Raw genomic sequence first — 25,930 nt, 5'->3', positions numbered from 1 at the left:
ATTATGTCTATAAAATGTTCGGTTTGCTTATCTTTGACTGTTTTAGCAAAACGATAATGGCAAGCCTGCTAGCTAGCAGCAGCGATGCAGCTCACTATCCATTCCACCGTCAAAAGAAAACGTCTGTGCCATTAATCAACAACAGAACAGCGACAGAAAAGTAATTAACTAGCCGGTACCCGCAATAATCACAAACTATTTCTATTTTTTAATCTACCCGTGGAAATGTGAACCGTGGCCGGCGTTCTGTCTCGCTGTGAACCAACTGACCTCACGTGAACTTCTGTCACCCGGAAGAAAACATGCAAGGGTTATGTACCTTTTTGGGTGCAGCGGATGCCTTGGCCTCCTGCTTGAACTTGTCCTTGTCTTGCAGGGAGGGCGGCGGTCCGCTGGGCTCAGAGGAGCGGACGACAGGCCGAGAGCTGTCCATAGACTTCACATCTAAGCAACACGAGCAGGACCTCACTCAATAAATGTGCGTCATTTCCAAGGAAGAGAGGGGCCGGTGGGGGGGTGGGGCAAGTCTTACTCTGTTGGCCGACGAGGCCTGGCTGAGTGGGCTTGCTGTCGGGATGCTTGTGATGCTCCGGCCTCACGGCGGGGTTGAAAGGCTCTCCTCTCATCGCTGGCGAAAGAGAAAGTTTCTCCTCTTTGAGCACTCCTTGATTCCCAGAAGCCCTTTGCTGCATTACAAGCACAACAGCCACGGTCATCTATTTTTCTTTCCGTTTCAACACGGGTGAGCACAGCAGCCAACAGTTGTTTTACTTCACGATACTGTTCTTTGTTTTTAGAATATTATCCAAATAAGCCCTTGTTTAAGAGTAAGTAGAACATAAGTACAATATAACTAACTGAAACAAATGAAATCTTTTAAACATAAATTGCGGCAAATTCAACCACAATGGTCTTACATTAACTAACTTTGTTTACACTGATGAAACACTACGGAGTGGAGTTCTTGTAGGCTGAAATGCAGACATTTTTAGGCACAGTAGCGCATACTGCAATGTGTTGTAACAGTCTTGGAAACATGAATATTTTCAATACAATCGTTTCCATTTTCCACACTTTACAAATTTCCTACTTTTCCATTCTTGCGTAGGAACCCTGCCCTTGGGGTATTTTGATGACAGCATGTCACAAACAAGTTCACAAAACATTAGGGAAGTGCATAACACATCTGTCTCCTTTAACTCAGGAAAGTTAGATTAACTTCTACATCAACTACTGCTCACCTTTTTGGGCTGCATATTGTGAGGCGGAGACTTTTGGGACACGGGAGGGTACGGAGGAAGTTGTGGGGAATGCATCATGAGAGGGGATGGGTTATCCCTCAGGTGACCTGTCGTCCACACAAAGAAACGATAAATCTCACCAGCCAACGTGGGCACATTGTCTCGTTTTCCGCCTCCGCACTCACCGGCAATGAAAAGGTCAGGCTTGGGCGGCCGAGGGGACAGCTCCTCCGGGGGCTGGATGATCTGCTGGGCTTTGTTGCTGGGCACGGCCACCTTGTGCGGAGGCCCCTGAGGCTGACCGACGAGCGTGGAAACCTGCTGGTAGCTCAGCTGCTGTTGCTGCGGCTGACCGTGCGGCAGGTGGCGGCTCTGGTGGAGGGACATCTGTTGGGGTGGGGCTTGGTGCGGCGGGGCCGCCGGAGCCTGCACCTGAAGCGGAAGCTGGGGAGCGGGCAACGTGGCTTGGGAGGAGAGCTGAGCTTGGCCCTGGACCGACTGGAGCAGCGACTCCTGTCCCGCTTGCTGCTGCTGCTGCTGCTGACGAGCCTGCGCCTGGAGCGACTGCATTGACTGCTGGGGCTGACGGGCTTGTTGGAACTGCTGCAGGTACAATTGCACTTGGTTCAGGGGCGCCGCGGAGGCCGACTCTTCGTCGTCCTCGAGCAGCATCTGGGGAGGCTGGGAAGACAGCAAGCCCTGCGGCGTGAGTGTCGGCGGGGAGAGGGGCCTCTGGTGCATGGGCTGAGGAGGGTGAAGGATCTGCGGGGGGAGCTGATGCGGCGGAGGCGCCGACTGGGGCTGCTGGAGCGGCTGCTGATGCTGCGGCGGATGTTGCTGCAAAGTTGGCTGCCGCAACACTGGCTGCTGCTGCTGCTGCTGCTGGGGAGGCGCTGGCTGCTGCTGGGAAAGTTTGGGATGAAGAGGCGCTGCCTTGTGACTGGGTCGAGACGGCTGCTGAGGCATGGAACTGTGCAAGGCTAAATGACAAGAAACAAAACGTACCGTTAATATACAGGGCCTTCACCGCATTTCTTTGTCATCATTTAAAAAAAAAAAAAAAAAAAACTGCCGCCAATTCTGGCAGTTCAACCTACTATTTCTACAGAGACGGTATCTCTTCTCTCCAACACAAGATGCAACGCAATATGATTGGCTACTGTATCGCCGTGTCCGCGTCACAATTTTTTTTGTTGCTGTAATTAAACCCTACCTGGAGAGGAGAGAATAGGATGTTGGTTGAGGAAGGGGTGCGTCTCAGGGGACACTGGGCCAGCGGAGTTGGCGCTGAGCTGAGGCGGTGCAGGTGACGAGGAGTTTCCCGTGTGGTGGGAAAGATGCATGAGGGGCTGGCCGAACGACGGCAAAGACTCAAAGCTGTTCTCCAACATCTGCGAAGACTCCAGGGCGGTTACGGGAGGAGCCATGTAGTCCACAGGAGGGGCTTGCTGCTGCTTCATCTGAGCCTGAAAAGTTGCCGCTGGCGGATGAAGCGCAGGCTGAGTGGGGGCACCCTGTACGTGATGATGCATTTTCTTCCCCTCCTTCAGAGATTGGACCTTCTTCTTTTGCGGTTTTATCATCCCTGAAAGAATGAAGAAATTGTGTGTGAGATTTGTTGAAAACTTATTCACTGCCAGCCCTCCCAGTTAACATGGATATTTGACTTCTAAAGCCGTCAATGGCAGTGAATGTGTTAACAAAAGGATTTTTATTGGCTAAACCAAAAAGGGACATACCCGGAGCCTCAGTTTCGCTATCTGAACTGGATCCACTGCTGCCTGAAGAAGATCCAATCTTTTTGGCGGTGACCATGGACTCCATAGACTTCTCAGCTGCAAAACAATCATGTGTAAACCTCAACATCAGAATGCCACTTTGTCATGAGATGCGACTAAAGCTGACCTCCGCCCTTCTTTTTCTTGCGAAGGCACGTGGACACATATCGCTCCAGCTCTCGCAGAGTGGAAGGCTTGAGCGTTTCAAAGTCAATCTCGATCTCATCGGGGTTGGAGTTCTTGAGCGAGGGCTCTCTCGACTGGATGATGTGGACTACGCGGCCCAGTTTGTCACCAGGAAGCTTATTGATGTCCAGACTTAGTTGTCTCTTCTCTTCGTACGTCATGGGCTTGCACTTGTCCGATGAAGCCGACGAACCCGCCAGGTCATCTTCCAGACCGAGAACAGGTGGAAGGTTTGGGGGTTGGTTGTTTTTCATCACCTCTTTTTTACTATGAATACACAGATGCATATGCATGTTAAGCAACAGCCCTCAAGAAACTGGGATCCAAGGAATATAAAAAGTCAACAGCAGACAAACGCAAGGAAGACAATTTGCAAAAATGGGACAAATATGGATGACCTTACCTCATACAATAATATTCATTTATAGTGGTACCTCCACTTTCGGGATGCAAGGCGTTCATCTGCAAAGTTTTTTTTGTGTGTGCTAGTGCTAGATGGTAGCAGCAAACTTCACAACATGCAGCAGAAAGTGAACAGTGAACACATAAAAATGATTCAAAAAAGTGGCAAAGTGCTTGCTTTACTGCATTCCAAGTGGATGCGGTGCCAAACCAAACTACCGGAGACAAATTCCTTGCGTGTTTTTTTGGACATACTTGGCAAATAAAGATGATTCTGATAACTTACAACGTCTGCTAGCTCGCAAGGCCAAATGGGCTAACAAAACTAACATCCATGTTGAGCAAATGATATTTGAACACGAATGGGGCAGCAACACTTGTAGGCAGACAATATAGCAATAGTCATAGGCATACATTCTTTATCATCTGTGAAAAATGACCAATATTATTGCAGTTAATTGAGTCAGTAGTTATGTCAGTAGTCAGTAGTTAAACTGTTCATGTATTATGTGTCTGCATTTGCCTGCCCCCTGGTGGCCAACATGCATACACCAAAGGGAGAACACTGTCAATGGGCATTAAAGGATGAAATAATGATGCCCAAACTGTTTCATTCTTCACATTCTATGTAATTATTACTTATTCTTATTTAGAAAGTAAAGCAGTGTAGAGTGCTATTTTTCTTATTAAAAAACATGCTTATTGTGGGGTTGGACCGGATGAATGGCCTTTCCATTTATTTTCATGGGGAAAGATGATTTGTTTTGAGTTGAGCGTGGTCACGGAACAAATTAAACTTGTAGGTCAAGGCACCACTGTACTTTCTTCCGTCTATAAACTTTACTATAAACTCTTTACATACGCCGTCTGTCTGTGAATAGAGGACCAAATGGACCCACCTGGACTTCTTCTTGGGAAGCTCTTTGTTGTTATTTGTACTGGTCTTGGTCCTTTTAGACAGCTGGGCAACAGGTGTCGTATCCTGGATCTCGTCAACAAGGCTGGGCATGCCAACTTTCTTCTTGTGTTTGTCTTTCTTCTTCTCCTTCTTTTCCTTCTCTTTTCTCTTTGGTTTGCTGGCTTGAGGCTGGGAAAGCGCAGCCAGCTGCTCGTGGACAGCCTTCAGCTACACCGAGACAAGGGACTACTTTCTTATCACAAGCAAGGACTGCGTTGTAATTTCATCGAAAGGCGACGTTTCCCCCGTTTCACACTGACCTGTTCCTGGAGCTCTGCCAACCGCTGAGCTCGCTCCTCCTCGGAGTCGTCGGTCGAAGATTCGGACTCTGAGGAGGAGTCGCTGGAGCTGTCGGAGGAGGAGGCGACGTGAGCCATCGGAGGCTGGGGTTTCACCGGGGCAGGGTGGTGGAGCGGAGGAGCTGGGACGGAGGCAAGGGCCTTGGTCTCCGGCTCATCGGGCATCTTGGCAAAGCGCATCTCAAATACATCCTATTAAAATGACGAGAACACAAAAGGGTCAGAAAGGTCAACAAGCAGATCATATTTCTGTTCTTTTAGCTACAACAGGAGTTCTATTCAGAACAAATGTTTACGGGCTGTTACCAACAAGCTATGCAGTCAATCTAGACAGTCACTGTCAAAAGTTATAAGGCGAATGAATGAAAAAGAAATATCTGGAGTTAAAAAACTACGATGACAAAGAGCGATGCGCAAGGAACATAAAACACAAAATGCTGCATTTCCTCCACTGTTATTCCTTGTTTACGTTGTGGCGTTCCACCGATTTAAAGGAATTTAACACCGCCTGCGGTGATCACACAAGCTAGATCATTCGTAACCATTAGGGGGCGCACTGAACAGAGGGGCTGTGCACAACCATTCGAGGGGCATGAAAAAAACGATTATCAAATCAGATCAAATATTTCATGATTTGGAGCCTGCGCTTATGGCCAACGCCATTTTGACTTACTGCGCATAGCTTCTGCGCATGTGCAGAGCTGTAGTTCGTTCGTGCAGTTGATCATGGATGCAACTAGCAACTCGAGGCTGTAAAGAGGCATCCGATAGCCGAGCCAGAGGAGCTGCAGGGACGTTTATGGCAGAAAGCGACCGCAGCAGAATGAACGGGAGAAAGTTGTGCGAGATCGAACACAGCGTGGCATACGACGAGAGCTAGCCAGAAAGCAGGCACACACTGGTCACAGCCAGCGAGGATGGACGCATTTTCTTGCACAGAGAAGGCCGCAAAACCAACTTTATTTCGGAATAGGACAAGGAGTAACGATTCGATTCTGAGTCGGAAGTCATTTGGTTTCTGTCAACACAAACAACGAATCGGGATTTAGAGGGCGAGTACGAGCCCCAGTGGAAATGCGGCTTTACAAAGATTCTATTCGCTATTAACAACCCATATCAGTATAGTTTTAAGCGGCATTCAAAACAGCTGCTAAAATTATAATAATGAAATCGAAAAAAAAAAGATGAAATATTTCACAACCCTGACACAGCGTTAACAAAATCGAAGGTTTACCTGCAGCTTGCGTGCCATAGCCACCACCTCGTGGTCAGGTGGGTTATATTTATAGCAGTTGGAAAACATTAACCGCACATCGGCAGCAAATTCCTGTGGATCCCGGTATTGCCTGTTCTCCAGCTTGGCCTATGAATAAGGAAAAACACTCCAGGAAATAAATTACTCTGACTGTCACATGCGGTGCACAAGCAGAATCTATGCTGGCCTGCAACACACCTTAATGGTGCTTAGGTCCATGGGATGTTTGATAATGTCGTGATAATCGTGCAGACCCAGCGCGGCCACGTCGACGGGCTTGTAGAAGGGCCAGGCGTACGTCGTGTGTTTCTTGGACAACATCTCCCTGACCAGACTTAAACAGTATCCCAGTTGATCTTGCGGGACGGGGCTATGGCCGCTACTTGGGCCGCCGTGTCCCGTGCCCATCGCTACTTGATGCTGCGAGTCCGGCGCCTCCTTCTTGATCATTTTGGTGGGGCGGGTGCTCTCCCGCCTGGGCAGAGTCTTCCCCGACTTGGACTCGGCCGGGGAAGACTCGCTGAGCTGGTCGTTAGCCGTGGGTGTTGTAGTGTCTGCTTTTCTTTTCTGGCTCTTTCTTTGCTGGATTGTAACAAATGCAACAAAGGAGGGAAATTGGTGCCTGAGAAACTATGACCATACAGTTGAATAACTTTCCTTAACTGACTGACACTGATCTATCACCTTTAAAATGACATTTTGCAGACGGAAATGTACTTTTCTGAGCTAATTTGCGGTGGTGCGTTTGTTGTGCTGATGAAACTCCATGCATATCTTTCAGTTTCATCGTATTTTGTTTGGTTCTGTCATTTTTCATCCATTTGTCGTGTTATTATTGCTGGCTTGCTGTTCAGTGCAGCCGCCATTTTTGTTTACACTATCAGTCATGAAACAGCTCCGTGAGCTGCGTTCAGGTACAGGATTTGTAAATAAAAGTGAATGTGTTTATTTCTTTCTGTACGGTATTATAAAAGCATTCCTTGGGGTGCTAACACTGAAAAGTTATATTGTTTAATATAAAATGAAGCTATTACTATTTCTTTTGGCAAGATCGTTGTACCTCAGTACTATTTTGTCACTTTGTGACATTTAAAAGGTCAGAAAATGAATAAAACCGATCTTTTTCACCCGATCTCGATCAGCTGAAAAGCACGTGATGGACCCTGAATGCCGTACCTTAGGCATTACTGCCATTTAGGTGTATTCATAGCACATAGGACTTATCAATACTGTACAGTACATTTTATGTTTGCAACAGACGTTGTTGTGTTCAAATACGTTTCCAATGTGTTAAAAAAATGTTTTCATGTCTCCATATCGCAGATTTTCACCTATTGCGGGTTGGGTCTGGAATGCATCCTCCACAGTAAAGAGGGGTTCGCTGTATTGTATAATAATGCAGGGCCTCTGTCTGAACGTATTTGTCTGTGGCCTTGTGCAGATCTCTAGTGTGCCTAACCTCTGCTCGTATTTATTTTGCTTAATTTTGACCTCTCTGTTGCAAAACATATTGATGTCGGCGAGATTAAGCTATTAAATAAAGTTAATGATTCCCCCATGTCAATCGTACACTCACTTTGGTCATGGTGATAGGGTTTTGCAGCATGGGGGCAGTGCTCTGGATGGATGCTGGGGGAAGGGCGGTCTGAGCAGGGGGAGGCACGGAGGTCATCATGGGAACTTGAAGAGTGCAATCCAATTGGCCCAGAGAGTAGGGCGTGCCAAGCTGTGCCGCGTGGCCTGGTAACGTCGGGGGAACGTGGGACGGGAGGGCTTGCATTAAAGGCTGAGGAGGTAGTGAAGGCGGGCCCTGCGCCGGTCCTCTCGTCTGAGGTGCCGCCGAGAGGTTCGACAGGCCTCGCGTTTGAGGAGTTGTGGACGAAGGGTCGATTATAGCCCCTGGTTTCAAGCTGAGACCTGGATAATGGATACAGAAATAGTCTCGCAGAGGACAAACGACAGGACAACACGTGATTATGACATGGGCTTAAAAGCACGTACCGGCGTCTCTCCGACCTCGGCCCCGGCCCTTCCCTGTCATGACCGCAATCTCAATCTCTTCCTGAGGCATGTCGGCGACCTTTTGGAGGAAAGCCTTCTCTAGAGCCTTCGCCATTAAGACTATGTCGTCTGAAGGCTGGAGTGACAGACAAACATGGGGCACTATGAAGACTCATCAGCTTCTGTATTTGCGCTGTACTCTTCACCTAATTGGCAACAGCGTCACAGTAATACCTTATTGTACATGTAGCAGTTGGTAAACATCTTGTTGAAGTCTTGGATACATTCTTGGGCATTCCAGTAGTAGCTGTTTTCAAGCCTTTTCTTGATTGTTCCCATGTCCATAGGACTTTTTATTATAGTGTAGTAGTCCTGCAAAACAGATCATCAGAATCAGATATCGAGTGGTCTTTCATTTATGTCACCAAGATAAACAGAAGCAAATGACACTTCCGTGACTAATCATGTAAGGGCCTTATGACATCATCATTGCAGAAAATTCATCAAAAAAGTGTTTTAGTAAGGGTGAAGTGAAATGACTAAGCTGGTCAAGTTAAAAGATGTTCCTGGTACAGTAATCTCCCGCAGCCCCAAGCGTAATTGATGCCAACTAAAGTTTTTTTTTGTAATTGCCTATACTAATAGTTTAAACTGTAACTATATAACAACTAGCAGTTTACATACACACGTGGCCAATACTCTCTAATTTCCACTAACAACCCAGGCTAAACTTAGCTCCTCCCCAAGATACAAATGTTGTCTCTCAGTAGAGATGTATTACTTCAACATACTTCCTTAACACCAATTACAGCACTACTTTCCTATTTAGACGAGGCTTTGGGCTTTTCAGAAAGCTAAAAACTCAAATAAGTGATTTTCTTTTGCAAAGAGCTGGGTATAGGTTGCACAGACAAAAAAAAACAAAACATGAATGTGAATTTTTGAGTAGTGAACCGTAAATATGTGGGAGATTACGTTGCTTTATTTGCAGAGCGTTATTAAAACCCAGGCTGGAAAGTATAAGCATGCAAGAAATAAAATGCATCGAAAATGTGTTATGCTTCTATGTGTGCATTCAAAAAACTGAAAAAAGACATGACTTACGGGTAGATTGAGTTTGACTGAATCCACTGGTGAATGGAAGGGCCAGGCGAACTGGTGCTTCCACAGGGACTTGATTACCACCTTGAGCAGGTACTGCAGCTGATTGGTCTGGCGCTTGGGCCTGTCAAGGTTGACGTATTCCGGGGGCACAGGGTTGCCAACTGTCTGGGGCTGCCCCTGGCTGCCGCCGCCACTGCCGCTGCTGCTGCTGCTGCTGCCCGACATCTGCGCTGCGTCCAGGCCGTCCCCCATTCTGACTGGGTTTGGCATGGGCTCGGGCCCCGGTGCGGGGGCTGGAGCGAGGGCAGGGGGAGCGGTGTTGGCAGTGCACCAGTTCAATCTTGGCCCCGGCACAGACTCCACTGACAGAGCACCACTGATCCCATTGCACTCCTCGCTGGACTCTCTGGGGGGAAGAAAAGAGGCCAGATGTTCATTTTAAACACTCGCCAATATTTCAGTTTATGTTGCCATTTTCACAATCTGCAATAAATGCCATTAACGGACCCAATAATAGAGAAGAGCACTTACAGTATGCAGCCCTTTTGTCTGAATAGACTACCAGACGATCAATACCTGCTGTTTTTTTTGTTTTGTTTTTTTAACTGTAGCATAGCAGACCATAATTATGGATTTGTGATACAGAATACAGTGGATGTATATGTACAGTCATAGTCACCAATCCTTGGGGAACACCCCGCAGCAACCTGAATAGAAGTCCGAGGTTAAATCATCAAGCAAACATATAAAGCGCACAAAGTAAAATTGTGCTATATTTGACACTGAATACCCACAGGACCTGTATATATAATGTTGTGTCTTAAAATAGCTGCCATACAATAATTTCCCTTTTTTATGCCTTGATCATACTTACAGGACTTGAGCCCCATTATTGGCCCGATTTGCTATCACAATTTCTCAGATCGGCCCAAATATTTTGTCGGGAACGTCAAAACTTCTTGCAGCGTAATCCACGACCAACGATTTGGTCCTACGATAGCCCAACGACGCAAAACAGAAGTCTCACATGTTAGATTTTTGGGGATATCTTCCGTGTAGTGCGGCTCGCCGATGCCAACAACCAATGTTTACCGACGCTTTAGCGCATCAATCGACAGAACACTGGCATGTTTACATACAAACGTTAGTGCTAACCTAGTTAGATAACGATATGTTGCCTGCTCGTAAGTGGTATTACTAGTAAGTGAACATTACTTAAGCTCGCCTTGAAAAATGGACAGCCCAAAAAGACCTCTCCCAAGCACCCAGTGGCGACACCGCACGTTTTTATCCTTTGTGACATATTTTCCCGTCCGGCCTCCCCCGACAGTGTTTGATTTGACAAGATGTATGTAGCTCGATGATCGTAGAAGAAGGGATAGGGTGATATCGTAATATATGTCGTGTAGTGTTGCTAGTGTTTAACCGAGATACGGCAAGATTTGATGGCAATAGTCTGACATAGTGCCATTGGGAGCGACCAAATTTGTTCTTGTAGTCTGACCGAGGCATGAGCGTAATTCTGCTTTGCTTTCAGGTTAAAAACAATAAACATTATTTGCACCACAAAGCCTATTTTTTCCAGTTTAAGCCACCAACACCAACTTTTTTTAAGTATCAATATAACAGGTAACTATCTGCCAAACTTCACACCACATACGCTGGGAGAACAGAATATTATAGTACGTATATGACAGGCTGACACTGGGAGTCATAGTATCAGAGCATTTTTACGAGTCCGAATTCAAGTACGGACCGTATCTGTACCGATACCAATACCTGTAAAAACATATTGCACACAACTGTTATTGGCCTGCTCTAGTACCAGAAATACAAATTTTCCTGTATATATTGCCTACACAATTTATATGTATTATTTTTTAAATGTTTCAAGAAGAGTTACAACAATATTGGCGTCTAAATGTATATGAATGTATGTATGGCTTTCAATGATGAACTGGTAGTTGGTAGTAAAAGTCCAAAAGTTACAACTATCATCAGCTCATGTCTTGGCCGCCTTCTAAGTCTTCACATCATCATCATCAAAACAAATAGAACAACTCTAGTGTGGTTGGGACGCATACAACAATATAGCAAAAACAATATAGCGGAACCCATTTAAGATTAAACATGATTGTCTGTGAGTAATCCCATTCTTGATGAGTCACTTAATGGGGAACAAGGAAGCAGTTTGTGCAAAGACATGACACTGCGTCGGGCCTCCTTTGGGCATTCAAACACAAAGCCGAGAATCTGACTAACTTGAGGTCACGCGTGATACCAGTACGTAATGGCTGCTGCACGTCTGAACAGGTACGCAGTCAAAAAACGTTTTCATGATTTGAATGCTGTAAAGCTCGAAACTATCGCTTTAGTTTAAGAACATAGATTAGCTAGTGAGCAGTGGAAGGGGGTAAAAATAATGTAGTGTGTAACCTCTTTCCATAGATAATGCCAATAATGCTTAATCATAGATAAGAATGTGGCTCATCCGCAATGTTCTGCTTGGATTTACAAATACTACCAACCGGTTATCAGTATAAGCTTGAAGCAGCAGAAAGATCGGATTTACTGTCATGCACAGATCAAAGACTAACCAGACAACATACCTGTGGTAAATCAAAACCTTCAGCAAATGCCCAGAGGTGCAAAGGGAGAAAGATGCCTGACGGCACCCAATGGGAGTCACGTGGAGCTTACATGAATTTCAACACAGGGAAAAGTCACGCCAGGTCAAACTAAGCATTATGTAATTTGTTTGTGGCTGTCATATTGCTGTACAAACATGTATTTTTTATCAGTCATCTGTAAGTAGGTGTAAAAAGACTGAGTTAGGCTCCCAAGAGGAAACGTAGTTGCAATATACAGGAGCAACATTACTACATTACAGTGATATAAACCTGTCAAGGGCCAAAACATTATGAATTCATAGAAAGGGAGCTCTCATACGTCAAGCAAGCCGTGAACAAACGACTAATTCCAAAGTATCCGCGTGCGATATGGTGACTCAACAAACAACCTCTGTAGGGCAGAGGGCAAAGGGCAAGGTGAGCAATGCTCTCTACCGTACTAGATTACAAATCCTGTCGTCCGTCAGTGAGTTCTCTAGTAGTCTTTGAAATGTGTCTGAAGCTTCCTTTGGGAGAGAAGAATCCTCATGATGGTGGTAAACGTGTTACAGTGGTGCATGTTTAATTTGTCCCGTGACCACGCTTGTAACGCAAAACATTTGGCTCTCAAATCATCTTTCCCTCTTGAAATAAACAGAAATGCCATTTAGCTGTTCTAGCCGCCCCCCAAAAAATTATTTTCTAAAAGGAAAAATGAACCCTATAATATAGTACTCAATTCAATGGACATTGTGCTGCTCCTACTGGTGTGGGCTCCTTGGCCATCTCAGACACGGATGTACATCGAGACGTCTCGGCTGCTCAGTAAGCTGCAGTAATACGACTTATTCTTTGCAGAGGATAAAGAACGTGCCTGTGAGTATTGTTATAGTATCCGTATACATTTTGCTCCGCCGTTCATGTTCAAATATCCATATCCACCACGACGCTGATGCTATTCGTTAGCCAATCTATGGTGTTTCCTATTTTGTGTTAGCATTAAGCTAGCGGATTTAAGGCAAAGTTATATAGTTGTAAATACACAATTTCTTTGTTTCATGCTCAATTTCACAGTAAACCTCAACTGGTAGTGGCAAGGAACAGCTTGAAGCCTTCTTGACGAATTATTCGCCATCTGCCAAACTGCTGCTGGATGTGACGTGAACTGAGTTCACTGCCTCCATACAGCGCTCGTATCTCAGATTTTCGCTCGGAAATCAAAGCACAAATAAATGGCCGAACAACAGTTGGTATCTTGCAAAAACTCGCAATTCAGGTTACTCGGAAATCAAGGCATAACTGTTTCACAGTAACCTGAAACACGGGTTTATAATGGTTATGCTGACTTTGGGGCATCAAAGACAGCTAATTTTAGGAAAACGTAAAAAATACTGTAGCCACAACAATATGTGCTGACTTCGGTTGCAGTGCATGCCAAACACTTATCATACAAATAAATATTGCCAGATGGTACTCAACCGCTCGTTAAAATCAGCAACACGCGTCCTCGCACGCTGTGCCAGTTTTTCACAATGAAATGTGTAAACAAACTTGCGGAACGCATTCATCTGCAATAAAAGTGGGAGCATGAACTAAGACCTCCTGCAGGCTTCCAGCATCTGTTACCGGCACAGATCCAGACAAGCTCAACTTGGAAAATGGCTCACAAACGTTTCCACGTGGCACGCTTCATGCTCAGTCTATTTATACGAATGTATCAGACAGTATTGTTGGAGTCTGGGGTAATTCAATACTAAACTCGGGTTACCGTCCTCAAGTCCGTGACACGCATATTCTTGTAACTTCGGGCAAGTTTTAATTGATAACGCAAGTTTTGTAAATACAGTAGTAAGTGTGCCAACATGCTTCATCAGAGGACAGTCTTTGCTAGGCCAGCAGCTGAGCTATAAAGTTCGGCAACTGCCACTTGTGGGAACACCCGTGGCAGCGAGCAGAAAGTGCATCTGTGCCCCATTGTGGGAATGATTCACTCCAACAAAAATGTTCCTGTTCTACCATGTTTGTGTACTCATGATTGTATTAGCTTGAAATTGTGGAGGTGTCTATTCACGTTTATACGCCTGAGACTGCAAGCATGTTCACAAATAAAGCGGGGGTTGCCAATACATTTTCATGTTTAACGTGTTTTAGTTAGACACATTTAAACTGATGGCTCGTCTGTGTGTGTGTCTGTGAAAAACGTTGGCAGATCCATGGTTAGACCAGGAGCTTTAATTCGCTTTAAAGCCTCTGTTAGTTTGCCATCAACACCCACAACTAGTGAGGGAATCCAAACAGGAAATGTTGGCTTATTATTGGCACGAAACATCCCAAATGGTTTAAACAAAATAGATTGTAAACAGTGATTACTAAGACAAACTGTCAAACTACTATCACCAGGTAGTAAAGTTGCCTTTTACACATGGATGCACTGAGGCTTTGCTTTGCTTACACAATGTCAAGAAATCCCAAATCTTGGCCCACAGATGAGCAGTTCTTGGCCAAGTCGCTGAGGAGTCCAAGTTTAAAATTGCACTCAAACATTTCTGGGATATTTGTCATTTCTAACAGCAAAATAAAGCTAAGGAAAAAAACAACAATAAAAAGACAGTCACCATTTATATGAAAATATTGGTGCAGAATTTAATGATTCTACTTTTGCCTGGATATGAACTTTTGCTAACTTTAACTATATGAAGTGTATTCATAATGACATCCACAGACATCGCCCGGCGCCCACCGAGCGACGCGGCTAAATGCAAGTCGACCATCGCAAAAAAAAAATTTAAAAAAAAAAATTCAGTGACTCTTCGCTGCACATGAAGTAATTAAGTACAACACATCGATGGATGCGCTGCAACTGCAACCCTGTATCCGGTTTTGAGGCTCAGAGTCCGCATACAATATACAGTGGACCCCCGATATATACGCAGGGTACAGGGACCAGGCCGAACCACGAATAGCGAAAATCCGCAGATAATTTACACCCATTATGATCATCAAAAACAACAACAAAGAAAACCTTTTTTTAAACCACAATATTATTGAATAAGCGAGGATAAATGGCCAATAAGTTTTCAGGATTGCTTACACCCCAAAACAGGAAAAAACAAAAGAATAAAACAAAAGAAAATGGGGAGGGGGGGGGGGGAAGCAAATAGGTAAATCCGTGGGTGCCAAATCGCAAGTATGCGGGGGTCGATTATGCTGTACTGTGTTACTGTGGCGGGTAAGGTGAAGCCCATCCCTGCTGACTTGAGGTGTGTAAAATGTAAAGCACTGCCAGAGCGGAAAATTTGAAGCAGCACAGTCTTCATTCAAATCCCTTATGTGGATTGCTTTTGGTTTCACCATTGAATACAACGATGAGGGAGTGAAAACTGTTGAGGCAGTCGCATACTTAAGTACTTAAAAGGAAACCAGACATCTCCAGTCCAAGCATCCTGATTATCGACACAGGACAGTCGAACAACCCGAAAACGTAACACAAGTGAAACCACAAGCATCTATTAAATAGAGCGCTTTTGACCACATTTCAAGCGCAAGAAAATAACCCACGCCGTGGGTGGGATCATTTCCAGTTAAAGATTTGCAGCCCTTTTCTGGAATGTGGCCGAAGCTGTGAAAACGATCTGGTCATGTTATGTCGTGCCCTGCCGTAGTACATTTTAACGACGTTTTAATTCACTGACTATACAGTTTTTATTTACATTTTTGTATGTTCCAATTTGTTATACATATCTCAAACTACTGTATTATTTATTGTAGTTTCGGTGGCTGAAAATTCGGTGCATTGCTCGGTGAAACCAACTCATGCTCTACTGCTGATTACTAAAGAATTCAAAGACATAAACAATCTTTTTTTCAATAAAAAAGTGAGTCTACTCTTTCTTTTAGTAAGTTTGGTTATTATATTGTCGCAGATCACAATATTCTTTTGGGTCTTGAAAGAGGAGTCAAAATGCTCATGGCTTTCGTGTACCATTGCGCCCTTATAACCAATATGATAAATGACTCTTCTCAGTGACCTCCTGACCCTGACCACGAACGGTGTTGGGATGTGAGACTAATCAAGTGTTCACAAGCACTAAAAGTAAGGGCAATCAAAAAGTGCACTTCCTGCTGCTTGCATGTCTTACATTGCCTTAAGCTCTGGCAGACCAGTTGAACTTTGACATGGACATACATCACTGCAGACTGCTGTGGAATGCTGAAAAGAGCGGAAGAGGCTTTAGTTACTGGGGTGAGGGGGTGTGGGGGGGGGGGCACCTCACACCAGGAAATGTGGTCTTGTGTTTGGTCCTACAGCGACTGAAGAGGAAAGAACATAATTGCAAGATGTCACCGGCATCTCCCATGAAAGTATGAATCATTCATGTACGGGGAGTGGGTTCAAGCTCAGGTAAAGATGTCAAACAGCAGTCTCCATCTTAAGTATCAGAATGGTCTTAAACCTAAAGCTAAATGGTTAAATAATTCATTGCACCCAGGCTAGGAGCACCCATCCCTGTTGATTCACAAAGCCATTTTCCACTTTCCGACAACCGACCTCAAAATTTACCACAGGAGCTGCTTCTCCCTGATTTATTGATTTATGCTGATAAAGCGGATTACTATTGATCTCAGTAACACATATGACCTTTGAATGTTTTAATGTGACTGGGTTTTGTGCTAACCAGTTATCTGGAAGCCCTCGTCACATTGCCAGTAAAAGTTGGCATTTTCCACCATAACAATAATAATAATGCATTACACATAGCGCTTTCCTCGGCACTCAAAGACGATTACAATTTCATGCATTATTCATTCACTCCTCAGTCACACCTGGTGGTGGTAAGTTACACAGCTGGCCTGGGGCAATCTGACAGAAGTGTGGCTTCCATTTTGCGTCTTAGGCCCCTCTGACCACCACATACAACCAACTTAGTACAAAAAAAAATTATAATATTTTTTTAAAAAGCTGGATAACTGCAGTTGTTTGTTTACATTCAAACTCAGCTTGTAACAAACATGAGTGACGACATGCACGCTGTGATTGCGAGATTACATTTTCAGTAGACATGATCCGGCGCACTCATACCGGTCAATCTTGCTCCTCTCTCATCTACTAACAGCTTCACATCATCATCCAACATGTGCAACATCCGGTATGCTAGATGCCAATGTAAAAGGAGCTCTTATATATTTTAATGAGAAAATAATATTTTTTGTTAGTATTTATTGTATTTGTATAATTATTTTATTTACTTTCTTTTCTGATTTATGAACAGCACTTTGTTACAGCTGTGGTTGTTGTTAAAGTGCTTTAGAAATAATGTTAATTTCAGTTCCGTTACGGCTCCGGCGCAGCAATTTTGCAAGATTTCCACGGGAAAGAGGATGAGGTTTGAATGAAAGCAAATTGGGACTCTCAATCATTGCTTAACGAGGTCAATGAGAGGAATACAGGTGGGGTCATTAAGAGGATTGGATTAGTGATGATGAGTGATTAATCATTGGGACATTGATAAAAGGGGGTGCAATGATGCAATCACTGTCTCTTCATCACGAGACTGAAAATAGTAAGAAATAGTCCCAATTCTGAGCGTAAACACTACTTGCATTTGGAATTATTTACACCAATTCAGTAGTACCATTTCTTTTGAACGTAACATTTTCTCCCACCCAGGTATTACAGCTGCTTCTCCGCCAGACAGGTTCATGTTGTTTTTGTATGCAAATGGGAGCCACCTCTTTGCACCACAAATTGAGTTTCCCCAACAAACACACACACACACAAAGACCAGAACTGGATAATGTCCAATAATCCAAAGACATCCAAAATAAAGAGTTCCTACCATGGTTATTATCAGCTTCGACTGTTTGAGGCAGTGCCCGAAGTGACTCAAAAAGGCTAACCTTGAGTCAAGATAGACACCAAAAAGAAAATGAAGGCTCTCTCACGCTTAACTTCCAGCTGGCCGCTATATGCAAGCCAAACTCCATGAATCACACACAACCCCCTTCTTCCTCTGTCGTCCCCCTTCCCCCACACCCCCTCTCTCACCAGGAGGTAGGTTCCTGGCTTCTGGCAAAAATGTGGATAACAATACTGTCCTCAACACAAGAGTGTAACAAACAACTAGGGGAAAAGTGTCAGGCCATGTGGACACAAGAGATAGTGCTCGCCACATGACAGTCCCGAGAGCCAAAACTCCAGGCCGTTCCGAACGTTGCCTTGTCCTCAGCATATCACGCATTGTGTGGAACTGGTTATTATTAGTTTTAGTTTGGAAAAAAACAACAACAACAATACTGGCTGTATGATTAAGATAAGAAGTTCTTAGCAGAAGTTACGTAGTCAACACAATTACCTTTTCACAGAGACTGAATGTGCAATCTTTTCCAGAAGGGCATCCAGTTTTTGGAAATCCAGCAAATCGTTGGACTTGGCATGCATCTTGTAATCCATTTAAATAAACCCCGCGATACGGAAACAAGACACAATCCCAAAAGACGGGTTAAAAGATGATTAGGAAAGTTTCTCTTTCCTTTTCTGTCATCCAGAACACAGATTTAAGCCTGAGGCTCTGGTGCGTTTCCTAAAATCCCACAGAACATGATGAGTAAATCCATTGCGTAGTCCAAGTGGAGTTTGGGGAGGGGTGATGGTGGTGGTGGGGGTGTCTGTTCCAGGAAAAAATAGCCCGGGAGACGGGAAGAGCTGGTTCAGGAGCTGAGGAGAGGCCACGGAAGCCTGCAGCCGGCAGGCTGTGTTAGCTGTGTGAACCGGTCTTCTCTCTACCCCATCCCCCTCTCAGTAGTACAACGGCCCAGTTGCCAAAGGCTCTCCGCTCCATTGTGTCCTCTTCAGGGGCCTCCCCAACTTCAATGAAAAGCAGCGGCGAGCGGGAGGTTCACAAGGCCGGCGAGGACCCCGGAGAGACTCCCGGAGAGGACTTTTATTCCTCTCCCTTGCTCTCTCTCTCTCTCTGCCTCTCTAGCAGAGGCAGACCAGCATGCAGTTTCTCAACAGGAAAAATGGCTCTGCTGCTTCCTCATTCACCAGAGCGACAGCCCACACACACCCCTCCCTTCCTCTGGCTGCCCTACGTGCTTGTTCATTCCACCCCTCCCTGTTTCCCCATCAATAGCGTGAGGTTCTTGCTCGCTCCCCTCTCTCTCTCTCTCCTCCTCCTACACCTTTTAACAGCCCACCCCTTCCTGTCCTTCCTCTGTCCGTTTAATTATGCTCCACCCGCACTTACCCTCTTCCTTGGGTGATTCTTGGCTTCCCAAACCACTTGAAGGATGCCCATCCTTCAGCCACATAGAGCAAAGTGTACAGTACACAGAACGATTGTCAAAGTTGAGGTCAACCCTCCGTTTTGACAGACATGTACGTGACAAATCCGGTATGCAAAGCCAGTGGATCGGAAAACAGCGTGAGGCGTAATTGACACCAGTGTGAACCTAAAGTAATCTTGCGTGAAATGTGAAAGAGAGAACTAGTGCAAGGAATTGAAAAAAAAATAATTGAGTTTGTGCAAACTTTGCCCTCACTGGAGTGGAAATGCAGTGGGTGGGAGTCTATTAATAAGAAAAAGTCGAGGGGAGAAATTGCGAAGAGAGCGTATGTGATTTACAATACTGCAAATTGGCACCGGGAGAAACGTTTGTTCTAGAACACAATGTCTTGTTCGTTGTTCAGAAGAAACACAAAAACAATGTTGGGTGTGGAATAACTGTAGGCATCAAACCCTAGATTTTATTTTTATTCAACGACAACAGCCCGGAATGTTGCAAAAATGATGTCCAAGATTCACAACACAGGCGGGACATATTCATTAAAGGGGTAGATGTTAAATATACACACACACACACAAAATAAAAATAACAAAAGCTGTGAGCCATCTGCTCAGTTCCACGACAACAAGTAATTTTTAAACGTCACTCATTATTTCAACGCCTAACATCCAAGAGAGAGCGTTTTCGCACAACCAGTGAAAACGTTACTCAGCAGCAGCAAACTTACTCCGTGTTTCGCAATGGTAGTGTAGTAGTTCACATAGCTGACTTTCAATGTCCCATTTGGAATACAGCGGTGCCTTGAGACACGAGTGACCCGACTGACGAGTTTTACGAGCCGTCGATCTGGCGACTTTTTTTTTTGCTCAGACTTGCAAGCGCAAACTTGAGATACGAGCGCTGTATGATGGCAGGTGACTCAATTCACTTAACCGGCGGCAGTTTGGCACATACAATTAATAAGAAATATTCTTCAAAAAAAGAGCGTCCGAGCTGTTTGTTGCCACTACGGTCTCAGCTGAAAGTTACTGTCAAACTAACCATAAAACAACCACATAGCCTCTGCTACCTTAACATTAACATACAATGGGAAACTCCATAGGCACATGGGCAAACAATTAGCATCTGTGTAGCAAGTGTTGTTACCGGCTCTCTGGACACAAATGGTGCAGCAACGCATGTAGACAGACCAGAAAACAATGCTGGCATATATTCTTTATCCACTGTGAAGAACGACTAATATTACTAGCGTACTGAGAAGATAAGAGAGGAGGGGGTGAGGGCTGTCTTATACCGCCCTCAGGTGGCCATGTTAACCACACCAGAATGAGCAGCATTATGTGCATTGAGAAAATGGGTCACAACAAAGGGTTTCGTTCTATTTATGTCATTATTGTACAGTGGTATTTTTCTCCAGATGAAACAGCGCCGGCGATGAGAAGAAGCCAGAAAGTGTGAGAGAGCCTCCATTAATCATAGCACCACTGAGGAACTCAAACCTAAGGGGACTCTTGCTTTCCAAAAGAGAGAAATTGACAATTTGACCATGGTTTTACACAACATTCCTCAGTCAATTGTAATGTAGTTTGTCCTGCAGCCACTCGCCTCATCATACCTGGACTGGCTATTGGATGCGTTTCTATTGTCTAAACCAGACACTACAAGGAACTGCGAGGTAGGACTTGTGGACGCCGGTCAGTTGGGGTTGAAAATGCTTCAGTTCGGGTGACGTCCAACACCGCTGGTAACTCATCATCGCAATGTTGTGATTGAGTACGGGAGGTCCTTGATTTACAAGACGTACCTCTGTTTCAAAGAGGCTCGTAAGTTCAACATCACACCTTCTCTGTCTTTGGTTTCATTTAATCATTAAACAATACCAAACAAACGACAATAATCAGCTAATAAACAGTCATCGGAAAAGACTTTAATGCAAATCGACGAAATAACAGATTCTGAAAATATTTGATACCTGCAGCCTGAGCGCTGTATAATGGAGGGGGGGGGGGGGGGGGGGCTTTGTGTGTTTTGTTTGGTACTTGATTTTAGTTAGAATGTGGTCACCAACAAATGAGACGCTAAACCTGAATCAATGTGTCCTAAAAAGCTGTTTCATTTGGCTTATAACAAACCAAACAACAAAAGCTTTTTTGTGTGTTTCAGAGGCAATAAGAGGTTAAAAATTTTCTTTACACCCTCACATGAAGGCTGTAAATGGATTTGCTTGGCCTACTCATTTGTTCACCGACTGAACTGTCCGTTTCTTCTCGAGGTCACTCATAACTAGGCCAAAAATTTGTCTCCATAGCAACTGGAGAGCAGAAGAAAAAACAGCATCATAACTGGGGGGGGGGGGGAGGTGTCCGTTGACAGTCTCACCTGCTTCACAAACGCCTTTGACGATGTTTGTTTAAGATAGTTAATCAGACTAAACCATCAAGTCAATGGCCAGAAACCCACCATTTTCAAGCATTCAATTCCTTGTTTGACACTATAAAAATAATTTCCCTTCCTTTAAACTTATGGTTTTCCCTTGAGTTACAAAGATTCACTACGTTATTGCTTGTCACATGAAGCAATCCAAACAGTGCTGTATTCTGCTGAACAGTGTAACAAGATGACAACGTCCATCCATCCATCCATTTTCTACAGCGCTTGTCCTCGTTAGGGTCACGGCTGAGCTGGAGCCCCATCCCAGCTGATTTTGGGCGAGAGTCGGGAGTACGCCCTGGACTGCTCGTCAACCAATCGCACGTATTGACAAGCGATGATTCACACTCGCATCTGTGGAGAATTTAAGAGTCTTCAACTAACTCACGACTATGTTTTGGGAATGCGGAAGGAAGCCGGAGTACCTGGAGAAAACCCACGCAAGCACAGGGAGAACATGCAAACTCCATCAAGACTGAGCAAAGCGAACTAACAATTTGGAGTTCCTGAAGTGCTCTTCAACACACATAACATTTTTTGCGACGAAGATGGAGTTTCACTTTGCGCCGCTGCCTTTGTTCCTTGCTGCCGGTCCCGTAGTCTCACTTGTATGCATATTTTAAGACTAGCGACGATTGGAATAGCCGTAGATAACCGCTATTCTCATCCACCACCAGTTTATTTCGTACTCTCTGACCCCGCGTGGAAGTACGAAGACTGTGTCGCCTTGTTGGCCAGACATTTCGGGGCGCCGCAGGGCGTTGTGGTACGGAGACGGAGGTCCTCTGTAAATTAGTCAATCCAGCAAAACGTAACGTGACCAAACCCGGAAAACAGGTTAGCGGACTTCCCGCGTCTGGCGCGATAACTAGCACAACGGGTTGATGACATAATGGTTTGACCCCAAACTTGCTAAAATTTTAGTTTCTTTGTGGCTGGTGTTGTTGGACAAGTTAAATACATGTATATCATTGATTGATCAAATATGATATGATATATGTAAAGACAACAAAAATGGGATATTTGGTAGCTCTTGAAGACATAAAACAAAAGATGTAAACGTTTAAACTTTTTTGCGAGTTTCCTGCGATATTGGTCTGCCCGAGGCAGAAGGAAGCGCTTTGTTCTGTTTTGCCGAACGCGTTAGTTAGTTGCACATACACCTTATCGGTACACACGATTAGCGAGCGGTTAGTCGACTTCAAGCTTTAAACATCGACACAAAGTCGACTCGTTGAGTGGTCGACTAATCGGTGCAAGCCCCATCACATTGCACTTTGGGTGTCGTGTTATTACAACAACAGTCGACCGTGAGAAAGTACAATATGTGTGCATAAATCAGAATTGCTGTTTCTAAGAATAGAGCACGGCCTGGGCACTGTCGAGCTGTTTGCACACAAACACAAGCAGGCACAAAGCGACTGGCGTCGTCCGTTGCCTTCTAGTGGAGTCATTACTAATTGTGATGAAGTCAAAGGGTAACGGCTAAGTATTTGGCATCGTCGGGCAGCCGAGATCCTAACGTTAGGCCAGGGCACGCATTAGTAGCAGTTTCGCAACGGAAAGTCCGATGAACACAAAGTGAAACCAGGTTAGCTAACGTGCACAAAAAAGCGCGAGTATCCACAATCCTGACCGTTTAACAAAGGGCAATAGGAGCCCAGACTCCCGTCATTCGCCTCACTGGCTCCGGTTTTCATCAAATAGCCTCAGACTGTGTTAAGTGTGCGCCATCATCACCGTGACGGCGTCAGCGTCCCCCACAACAGAAGACAGCCGACGAGCGAAGTAGCCATAGCCGCCGAACACGGTGTTCTGAAGGGCGTTTGCTCGCCTACGGGTGGCACAGTGGGGGCTAACGGTGTTTAATAGGTGTACGGGATGTCAGACGGACACACACACACACAAGCCGGGTGCGCTTATTGTGTCTCTTTTTTTTTTGCAGACAACTGCCAGCGAGCGTTTGGCTACCAAGCTAGCCTAGCCCCAGCCAGAGCAGGCCCGCCGCCGTGCAAGCCAACGCTCGCCAACGGGCGCCGGCTATCAACGTCCCCCGCTTTAAAGGCTTCTTCTTCTTTCTTTTTTTTCATTTGTTTTTTTGCGCCGCCGTCGCCGTCGCCGTGTTCCGCACTGCTCACTCGCACAGTTGACGGACACGACACAACCGAGAGGATTAGCGGTGGAAACAATGGCGTTTACCTGGGTTTATCAGGTTGCCAGGGCGCGCGGGCTCTTTCTCTCCGAGGATCGTGAACACCTCTCCTGGTCGGTGACGTCACACGTAGGTCTTTTTCGTCGGCGACGTCATGAGCGTGAACAGGGTCACGTTTGATGTGCAAGTGAAGCGATAACAACAACAACAACAACAACAAAAAGGGACACACATTTGGGGGTAAACTGATACAGGGTATTTGATTCATTTGAAACGTCCACTGTAAGGATAAATAGTCATTCAAAATGTAATAAACTAGCACATTGATCATCAAAACAGGTAGCCAACACTGGAAATTGTTTTATATAATTGCTGTAATTAATTGTTCCGTACATATCTGATAATAACATTTTCTTTTCTGTTTTATTTAGTTTTCGTTTTCGCTGGAATACGTGACAGGAGTTGCAACTATAGATTATAATTAAATCTGTGACTCTGTGCCATCGGGAGGTCTCCTTAGATAAAATAAAACCCTAGAGAGCCGTAGTGATTATTATTATTATTGACCCCCACCCCCCGAAAAAAAACACACACCCAAAACAAAAATCTGATTTTTATACAGTTGAGTTGCAGTTTCGTTCACGACGTTACAGGCGCCACAATGGAAATCGTCTGGTTTGCAGCGCCCCTCAGTGGACAAGAACGTAGCTGCGTGCTGTAACAGTAAACGCTCAGTGCTCGCGATATAAAAACTAATTTCTGAATAATAATAATGAGACACAAGTCGTGGATAGAAGCACAGGAACGTATAAATACAAATAAAAATCATGTTTGAGGTTTTACATTTTCCATAAAGGTTACGCATGCGCATTGTTTGTCTCGTGATTGGCCCGCCTGAGTACCCCGGAAGTAGTGTGAAGGTCTTTGGCTGCAGTTTTGAGTTTGGATAACTGAAGTCAAAATGGGCGTAAAAATAGAGATGTTCAGAGTAAGTTAAGATGTCGTTTTGTTAAAACGCTTACTGTGTAACTATATCCGTGTCATTTTGGTTCAAGTCATTAGCGCCAAGTTAGTGGCGTTTATGTTGTAACAGGCTATTGACATGTTTTGTTGTGTTGGAACAGATGATGTTGTATTTGTCTTTCCCCGTTACCATGTTCTGGATCTCGAATCAAGCGGAATATTTTGAGGAATACATCGTAAAGAGGAAGGTTTGCAAACCGGTCGTCTAAATTCACGATCTCTTACCGTTACCGATGTTGCAACACTAATTCATTCATTCATCTTCATCTTTCTCTTTTCTATGATGGAATCTTTTGTGGTGCACAGAGGGAAATCTTCCCCGCTGACGAGAGACTTAATGTAAGTGTCTATATATCTAATTTGTAGTCATTTACCAACACCTTTTAGAGTATAAAATGTTTGTTTGATCCTCTAGCTTTATCCTATTAAAGATAGGATCAATCTGCCTGTACCCCCCCCCCCCCCCCCCCCCCCTCCCACCATATTTACATTTTTACAAGTTTCTGGGGGAAAAAAAGGTTTAAAAAAACACATTAGGATGTTAGACATCAGGGAGTAAGTTATGACCACAATCAGTTAGAATTTATACTCCAGATACCACCAATTATTATTATTATTATTTTTTGGTTGTTGTTGGTGCTCTTTGGCTTGAGAACATCTTCGGAAGTTCTTGCACGACTCGACTAATATTTATTTTTTATCATGTTACTTTGCAGAGGAAAGAGTTGGAGGACTTTAAGGAGAGAATGCGAACACGGAAGGAGCAGCGGGAACTGAAACAAATCTGTATGGAGTCAGAGAACTAAGGATATTTTGTGAAATATATTTATACTAAAACTGATGATGGTATGTAAGGGAAAAATGTATGGAGTGGAGTGGAGAGATTAGAATTTTCATGAGACTTTTCCCACTGAACTTTGATTACGCATGCATGTGATGTAATTAAGGTTATATGGGGGTTCACCAATTGAACATGCCACTGGGCTTTTTTATGTATGGTCTTTTTATTGTTTCCTTACTTTGAATTATATCAGATGTGATGAGAGGGACTCCGTAATATTCTTGCAACCATCACCTATAAATTTGACACAGGTTGTCATGATTTTGTGTGTGTGACTGCTTGTTTTCATATGCTAAGAGGGAGGAGCTCATAAATCATTTGTTAATATGACATTAATAAAAGTACAGTGTGTACCAAATCTACA

At 44.5% G+C, this 25,930-nt stretch overlaps 2 protein-coding genes across 4 annotated transcripts in view; one reads left to right on the top strand and one right to left on the bottom strand.

The window, feature by feature from the left end:
* brd4 (bromodomain containing 4) overlaps nucleotides 1-23,856 on the bottom strand; it is a 27,843-nt gene extending 3,987 nt beyond the window's left edge. Inside the window, exons 1-16 of one of the 2 annotated variants that reach the window (XM_061748255.1) lie at nucleotides 23,750-23,856; nucleotides 9,225-9,630; nucleotides 8,355-8,492; nucleotides 8,121-8,256; nucleotides 7,696-8,036; nucleotides 6,318-6,701; nucleotides 6,099-6,227; nucleotides 4,826-5,056; nucleotides 4,507-4,733; nucleotides 3,147-3,472; nucleotides 2,981-3,076; nucleotides 2,455-2,826; nucleotides 1,427-2,221; nucleotides 1,242-1,348; nucleotides 533-686; nucleotides 320-444 (exon numbers count right to left, since the gene is read on the bottom strand). In XM_061748255.1, the coding sequence (XP_061604239.1) occupies nucleotides 320-444; nucleotides 533-686; nucleotides 1,242-1,348; nucleotides 1,427-2,221; nucleotides 2,455-2,826; nucleotides 2,981-3,076; nucleotides 3,147-3,472; nucleotides 4,507-4,733; nucleotides 4,826-5,056; nucleotides 6,099-6,227; nucleotides 6,318-6,701; nucleotides 7,696-8,036; nucleotides 8,121-8,256; nucleotides 8,355-8,492; nucleotides 9,225-9,494 (3,831 nt within the window). In that variant the 5' untranslated portion in view covers nucleotides 9,495-9,630; nucleotides 23,750-23,856. Of the gene's footprint in view, nucleotides 1-319; nucleotides 445-532; nucleotides 687-1,241; nucleotides 1,349-1,426; nucleotides 2,222-2,454; nucleotides 2,827-2,980; nucleotides 3,077-3,146; nucleotides 3,473-4,506; nucleotides 4,734-4,825; nucleotides 5,057-6,098; nucleotides 6,228-6,317; nucleotides 6,702-7,695; nucleotides 8,037-8,120; nucleotides 8,257-8,354; nucleotides 8,493-9,224; nucleotides 9,631-18,186; nucleotides 18,895-23,749 lie in introns of those variants that run through there. The other variant, XM_061748256.1, reaches the window with a different exon arrangement.
* Nucleotides 23,504-25,930, top strand: LOC133465440 (protein PET100 homolog, mitochondrial). Of its 2 annotated transcripts, none has more exons than XM_061748268.1 (4): nucleotides 23,504-23,831; nucleotides 24,827-24,913; nucleotides 25,032-25,064; nucleotides 25,442-25,930. In XM_061748268.1, the coding sequence occupies exons 1-4, from the start codon at nucleotides 23,739-23,741 to the stop codon at nucleotides 25,529-25,531; spliced, it is 303 nt and encodes a 100-aa protein (XP_061604252.1). In that variant the 5' UTR covers nucleotides 23,504-23,738; the 3' UTR covers nucleotides 25,532-25,930. The 2 variants fall into 2 exon arrangements, with proteins under 2 accessions (XP_061604252.1, XP_061604253.1); XM_061748269.1 differs by lacking the exon at nucleotides 23,504-23,831 and adding an exon at nucleotides 23,885-24,690.

The sequence above is a fragment of the Phyllopteryx taeniolatus genome, chromosome 16, assembly GCF_024500385.1.
Source record: "Phyllopteryx taeniolatus isolate TA_2022b chromosome 16, UOR_Ptae_1.2, whole genome shotgun sequence".
In the NCBI taxonomy this organism is placed as follows: domain Eukaryota; kingdom Metazoa; phylum Chordata; class Actinopteri; order Syngnathiformes; family Syngnathidae; genus Phyllopteryx; species Phyllopteryx taeniolatus.
The sequence above is the reverse complement of the archived record's forward strand: the minus strand, read 5'-3'. Positions and strand labels throughout refer to the sequence as shown.